General features: G+C 34.6%; 1 protein-coding gene across 1 annotated transcript; it reads left to right on the top strand.

Moving 5' to 3' along the window:
• Positions 1-1,266: 1,266 nt before the first annotated feature.
• LOC146139183 (protein JTB-like) lies at positions 1,267-4,754 on the top strand. Its single transcript, XM_083392214.1, has 3 exons — positions 1,267-1,394; positions 2,536-2,683; positions 3,473-4,754. The coding sequence occupies exons 1-3, from the start codon at positions 1,292-1,294 to the stop codon at positions 3,630-3,632; spliced, it is 411 nt and encodes a 136-aa protein (XP_083248340.1). The 5' UTR covers positions 1,267-1,291; the 3' UTR covers positions 3,633-4,754.
• The last annotated feature ends 2,572 nt before the right edge of the window (positions 4,755-7,326 follow it).

The following is a 7,326-nucleotide window of genomic DNA, read 5'->3' as shown; positions in this document are numbered from 1 at the left end:
ATAATAGTTCAGCGTGGTCCAACTGCAGGCCCGCGGGCCAAAGTTGGCCCGCGAGTTCAGCTTTTTTGGCCCGCGACCTGATAGTCAGCTTTGCTTCAATCTAGCAATATCACTTCAATTCTTGTTTTTTTAATTTTTTTGTTGTTGAAATTCTTTCATAACTACCCTAACTGAACAAAGGTATACATTCCGTGTTAGTACATACGTCATATTTGCCAGAAATAAGCCTAAAGGCTGGTTCACACTAGACGCGTCTAGCGTTAACGCTTTCGGTTGCGGAAAAGTTGAAATATTTCAACTTTGACGCTTTCGGTTAGAAGCGAGGAAATTTGCCGTTAAGCTGGCAACGCGTTATGTGTGAACTGGACGACGTTAGCCGTTAGACGCCAGACGCCAACGCTAGACGTTAACGCGTCTAGTGTGAACCAGCCTTAAGAATCGCAATTTAAAAACATTGGCCCGCAAGATAAAATAAACCTTGTTTTTGGCCCGCGATGAAAAGAAGTTAGACCACCCTGTAATAGTTATTTGTTAGAAGAAAAAAACTGTGAGATGTTTAATGTTACTTAAGAAATCGTCATTATGCGTAACGTGTCACATGACTTACTTGAAAAGTTGTCTAGCTTAACAATTAGATCAAAATAAACGCTAAGTTTAAAGGTTTGGACGTTACATGTTTGTTAAATTTTAAAGTTGTAAAAGTTCGAGTTTTCAACATAGGGAGGTTTATAAGTGTTTTCAATAGGTTTCCATTTAAGTTTATTTGTGAGGGCTAAAGCCGAATGGTGGCGCTGGTCTAGAATCCTACCACAACGAAACACCATTTGGGTTAGGGTGCAGGTTAGCGGTTGGGTTAAGGTGGGTCAAGTATTATTATTAAACAAAGAATATAATAATACTTGACCCACCCACACCCAAACGCTAACCCGCACCCTAACTCAAATTTTGTACGTTGATTTTAGAACTGTGGTAGGATTCTAGACCAGCGCCCGAATGGTTAGTAATTAAAAACGAACAATTTATTTTTTGGGCTCTTTTGTTTTGATACATATAGAAAGTAACGAACAATTAAAACAAACAGAAAAAACAGGTACCATCTACATATGATGCTTATTAGAATCGCCAAAGCACATTATTTTTTAAACGATACCCTTTTTGGATTTTTTGCTTTTTTTCATTACCAAATTGAAAGAGCTTCATTTTCTAATTTTGACTTAAAGTTGTAATTTGTAATTCTCAATAAACCTAAAAAATGCGTTATTTTTCAGTGTTTTAAATATTTTTATTAAATATGTCTGTTAAATCATTATTTTTGTGCATCATTTCCGTTATTTTGCTCAAAATCTTGGAAGTCTCTTGTCAAGAGCAAAAAACACCTGAAGCTCCAAAACAAGGTATGGTGCAGATATTTGATACCACAAAATGGTAAAAAAACATATCTCTGTTTATTTCCGTAACACCCTTCGTTGTCATTACTGTTTTTGTTTACCATAAATATATGAAGAAATAGTATAGTGTTATTTTTGTAACGATACCTGTCAAGTGGTAGTATCCGAACTCACCTGATCATAATTTGCCATCCAATTTAGTACCTCTGACCTTTTAACCTGAGAAAAATTATAATTAAATATCTTAACCCAATCCATTTTGTTTAAACATAGTATTGACATGATTGGTATTTGATCGAATCGTGGTACTTTTTGTCTGAATTTTCTGTATTAAGTATCCAGACCGCTGTCCTCTAGTGACCATTAGCTTATCCATAAACAAAAAATCCATATTTAAGTCCAGTCCTTTACAAATTGTTTATACATCCTACTACGACAATATAAATCTTTATGTGAAGATGTTGAACTAATATTTGTCAGCTAAGCAGTTTTAGATTACTTAATACAAGTTTTGCTGTGATACCCTATATAAAAATGGTTTGCCACCCACCTAGGATTCCCGTACATTCTTAGTCTCTTGACAGAAAAGGTTGTCTGGGGATTGCCATGTAGTGTTTGAAGTTATTTGGCATTTGCTGCATTGAAGCAACTATTACTGCTGGTATTTTAATCAATTTTTAGGTAAATTTTTTATTGGATGAAATGGAAATTGGACAAACTTAAACAGTAACTTTAGCTAGTGGTGTGAAATCCATACCTTTTTGCCGAGAAACGTGAACATTTGCCAATTTAAATGGTAATTGACTCTGGTTTATGTATCATGCAACTCAATTCCGCCTAAGTTTTTAAAAACTGAAAGGGGGCTATGGGAACAAAAAAGTTTGGAACACTGTCCTAGAAGTCCATTACAGCCGAAAAAAACAACATGGTTAAATAGTAGAAATGGACAAATATATATATATATATATTTAATAAGAAATATACAACACACTGTCAATCAGCATCTAACAAAAAATATAAATAAGCAATACATTTCTGAAGCAATAAAACTAAAGATATGTCTAATGGTCTGTAGGGCTCAATACGAACTAAGGCACACATTAATTACCTAACAACTCCTAAATACCTTTGTAAATCTGTTCTACAGAGCACTGTTGGGAATCGGAAAACTTCACAGTTAAGACTGATTGTCATGTCTGTTCATCTCATGAATATGCGCTACATCCAAACGAGTGTTCACATACTGGTTACATTGAAGGGGTAAATTGTGAAAAGTCTGGCTTTGTCATTAAAAGGTTGGTAATTTTTTTAATTAAGCATATAAAAGCAATTTAATTACCTTTTTATTTGTACTGTATAACCTAACACATCTTTGGTGTGGTGAAAATGTATTAAGATCACCAAAATTTTATTATAAATTTGAGATATTGTTTTGTTTAATTATATTAATCCAGCTTTATTAGTGGGTTGCTGCAATTTCGTTAAATTGATATTGGAAACTTTTTAAAAACCCTATGTTTTTTCAAAAGTCTTAAAATAGTCCTTGAATTTATTATATGTCCAGCTTAAGTTATGTGATCAGATAGTGCCATTAAAGAAACAATAAAAATACTTATTTTTGTGTTAGCCATGGATCTTCTTTTTTGTTTTCCAATTACTGAATTTTTTTAATTTAAAAAAAAAACCTACAAATTTTTTGAAAAGTCTTTAAAGTCTTTGCTTTTTTCGTAAAACTTAAAATAGTCTTTGAATTTATTTTATGTCCAGCTTAAGTTATGTGTTTGCAAAGTGCCCTAAAAACATATTTGTAAATGACCATGACATATACACTTATTTTATATATTCGAAAAACTAAAAGAAATTATATTTCGAAAAACTAAAAGCAATCCAATTTTAGGTTGTTAAAAACCTACAAATTTTGTCTTTGTTTTTTAAGTCTTTAAATATATTTGAATTTTACTCATAAAATTATTTGGCAACTCTGTATTAACATCTGAGAATATATTTGTAGTTGTGCTTGCCTCCTAATGTCAACATTTGAACTCTTGCAGAAAAATAATAATTTTAATACACTTTTTATCTAGGTGCCCAGTCGACAAACATCACGAAATGGTTAACTTCTGGAAGTTTGAGGCCAGCATGATTGTTCTGAGCCTGGTTTCTGCCACTGTCGTAATGATACGGATGCGAAAATTAGACGCTGAAAACCAAGAGAGAATTCAGAGACAAATTTCTTCACTTTAGTAGCGAAGGCGATTTCCGATATGTGCAATATCTTGGTTTTAGGCCTCAGTGGTACAAAGTTACCGGTGTGCTGAAAGCCATGGGTTGAAAGAGAGAGTTTCTTCAGAATTTGTGATACAACCCTATAAATATATATTTTATTTCATAAAAACAACCAAACTTAACTAAAAACCTACAAACTACTGACCCCTGTTTATGCGACGCAAATTGGTTTCTGACTCCACACTAAAAAGAGTAAAAAAAATGATGTTCCATGTGCTGAAAGCCTAGGATAAAAGAGAGGATTTTGTCCAACTTGGTATGAGGTACAACTTATATATATATTATCTGGTCAAAGAAAGCCTCAGCTAAACAGCTGAAAACCCACTGGATACAATTTTCACTCCTCTGAGAGACAAAACAACCAAAAAATAACTTTCACATCTGATCAGTCATTTCGTTTGCCCACACTTTAAGATTGACTGAAAGCCTAATAACTCAAATTACAATTAAAAGGATACTGTATGTGGCATAAGGGGAAAGAGATATAGTACCAAAATGAAGTAAAATGCCCGTTTAATGTGTTGTACATGTGGCCAGAATTGGTTTATATCAGAAATGTTTAAGCTTGTCAACAAAGTTTATTCATTTTTCGTAGGTTTGCCGTTTGGTGTAATCCTACCTTTTTTCTGGTGCAATATTGTTTTGCAATCTAATTCAGTTTATTGGTTTTGTTTATTTATTAGATGTTTGGCAAAAAACAGAAAGACTACAGTTTTATTTTGCCTAGAAATGGCAAGATTTCTTTACATATTTTCCCCATGAAAAAAGGTGAAACTGTTCCATTGAAAATTGGACTTTTATTAAAGTACCGTATCTGTACTAAACTTTGTTTTACACTTAAAATGTAACCTTATATGAACACTGTGATTTCTCTCTTTAAACATTCGATTTAAAGTGTTGTATTAATTTAATATATTGCATCTTCAATATATTGGCTAAAAGTCTTGAAAAAAATGTGTATTGCATATTAGGGAAACAGAACAGAATATACTGACAGGGCACGGATTTAGAACGTTTAGGTCATTTGCATCCCAATTTTGTTCCTGTGAGCCTCGTCTTTGTTGCCACTGTACCTAATAGGATTGCAGAAAATGTAAATTGTGCAAGTGGAATTACACGGAATTTCCCTGTTGTGTGGATGGATGAGTTATGTGACAGCATTATGTGAATTGCTGTGTCCAGTGTTGTAAGCATGTCATTTTGAACTACCTTCAGTGGGAACACACAATAAAACCTAAAAGCAACCATACCTAAAGCAGAAAATTCTATAGATCCATAGTATTAAGACCAACGACATGTTACAGCCCAATACGCAGTAATATCCAGTGCAACATAAGATCAAAATTGTCTGAATAAGACCTAAATCTGTTGGAATAAGGCCTAAATTCATCGGTCCGACTAAGGCCTAACTTCATCATAAGAGACCTAAATGGCCAAGGGTATGGGACGGTCGGGGGTAGTCGGTCTGGCATTGGCCGTTTTGGTGACTACGTTTGGACGCCCTAGTCTGACCCTGTTTTGGCACCGGGTTAGTTGAAGTGTTGTTTGTCCTGATTCTGACCTTTGAGGACTTGTTCCGACGGATTTAGGCCTTATATTCCGATTTAGACGGTAGTGTGGGACACGAGATTAATTTAGTTGAAGCTTCTGACTCTCGCTTTAAGGTTGCTTAAAGGTTGCGTGCGTATAACTCGTAAGCCAACCACAAGACGTATAGGTTAATAGAATTGTATTGTATGATAAGCGAACAACCAGTTCTTGCAATGTCAAAGTTGCGAACAGCAAGACGATAACTGAGCAGAAGTCCCTCTTGCAAGCGTAAGGCGGTCTTAAATAGCTACCGTCAATCAAACTGCTGACCGCCGAGATTATCGCGGAACGGACATTTAGCATTTACACTTAGGTGCGAGTAGACAATAAATCTGGGCATAAGCCGTTACAGCGTAAATTGCACAATAAACACAAAATCTCTTAGTCGTTAATATCCGTGCGCTACAGTAGGCCTACTAATGGCATTTTCCGTTAGGCTAGCTATTAGTCCTATTTTTGCCTTATTCCGAATTGTGTTTAATTCTGACGCTTGTGTTGTTCTTATATCGGTCATATGGCTGGAGTCAAACTTCAGTCCCAATCAAGTCATTTAAAAAGCAAATTTATTTCAAGTCCAGTATTTTTGCAAAAATAGCAAGTCCCAGTCCAAGTCATTGGTTGCCTTAGTCAAGTCATATTACTGACAAAAAGGTAAATTGTTAAACCAATAAAATTGGTAAACTCGTCCGATTAATTATGAGCAACAAATTAACTAAAAAAATAACACATACGCAATATACAGCAATATTTTTAATGTGCAAAACTACACATGCCTACATTTCGCTGAAAATACCTAATTTAATCCCATGATATTGGACGAAATGACTGTAGTCAAATTCAAGTCATTTGTCCGAAAAAACTAAGTCAAGTAATTCGGGTCAAAATACTCAAGTCAAGTCATTTAATAACAGCGACTTGAGTCAAGTCATTTGAAAACACTGACTTAAGTTATTACAACACTGGCTGTATTTATGCGGAACACGGGGCTTTCGGGCGTTTTGCTTTGGATGCCGTCTACTGTTATGTTTTTTTGTTCCATAACAGAAGGTCACAGTGTAGCGGTTTAGTCAGAGACTAGATATGACCGTTCTGGCCTGGAAATCAAGGCGATCTCTTCCAGACAGTGTAAAGACATGGTATATGATCTAACACACAGAGAAGGTGCGGAATACAGGACAATAAAAAATCGATTTAGCTAATATAGCTACCGCTAGGTAGAGGCATGGAGCTACTACATTTTGAAGGATTCGCTTAACTTACTTAGATGGCGTATAGCCGAATTTCGGTCTTGAGTTGTTTTAACCCGATTCCACAGCTCTAATTTGAACTTTCGTGCATTTTGTCCAAGATACAAGGCAATGCTGTAAATAAGAATCTTTTGTCAAATAACTTAAGAGTTTATTTGAATTTATTATTGGAGCAAGTTATCTCATTGTCATAAAAACAAACGTTAAACTTTGAAAATTGGTAAAATCTTTCGATTATGAGCAATATTTCGACTAAAAATAACTAAAATACAAGATATAGCAAGAAAATGTTCTTTAGGCTTTCAATCCTAGTCAGTTGTTAAATAAATGTAAAACGCTGACTGAAGTGCATTTAATTTAAGTCATTAGAACACTACCTCAGTATCATGATCGAAATTAATATTAAAGTTTAACGTACCAATACGTTGGGATAGAGTAAAAACTATCACAGTGAGCATTAGGGGAAGGTTGGCCGTGATGGGACACGTTTTTTCAAATGATTGTAGTTCTCAGTTAAAACAATAATTTTAAATAATATCATGCCTACTTGATACCTTTGCCATAAACGCTTGATTGCCTCTAGATTTTCAACTTTTTTTATTAAATCATCTTAGAAAAAACATTGTTGTGTCCCGTCTTTGGAAACCAGAGTTTCTTATGTTTGGACAGTCTGATTCGCAAGATGGGACAGGAAGAATTCGTTGTTTTAAATTGATCAATTTGTACCACCAACATTAAAAACAACTTTAACTCCATCTGATACACTTACATAAGTTGAAAACTAGCCTGTTTAGAAGAATTTCGCAGAATCTTAC

This window comes from Ascidiella aspersa, chromosome 6 (assembly GCF_963924565.1).
Source record: "Ascidiella aspersa chromosome 6, kaAscAspe10.2, whole genome shotgun sequence".
NCBI lineage: Eukaryota > Metazoa > Chordata > Ascidiacea > Phlebobranchia > Ascidiidae > Ascidiella > Ascidiella aspersa.
The sequence above is the reverse complement of the archived record's forward strand: the minus strand, read 5'-3'. Positions and strand labels throughout refer to the sequence as shown.

Coding starts and splice junctions, on each gene's coding strand:
- LOC146139183 (XM_083392214.1), top strand. CDS start 1,292: ATGTCTGTTAAATCATTATTTTTGTGCATCATTTCCGTTATTTTGCTC. Junction 1,395..2,535: donor ACCTGAAGCTCCAAAACAAG/GTATGGTGCAGA, acceptor TCTGTTCTACAG/AGCACTGTTGGGAATCGGAA. Junction 2,684..3,472: donor TCTGGCTTTGTCATTAAAAG/GTTGGTAATTTT, acceptor CTTTTTATCTAG/GTGCCCAGTCGACAAACATC.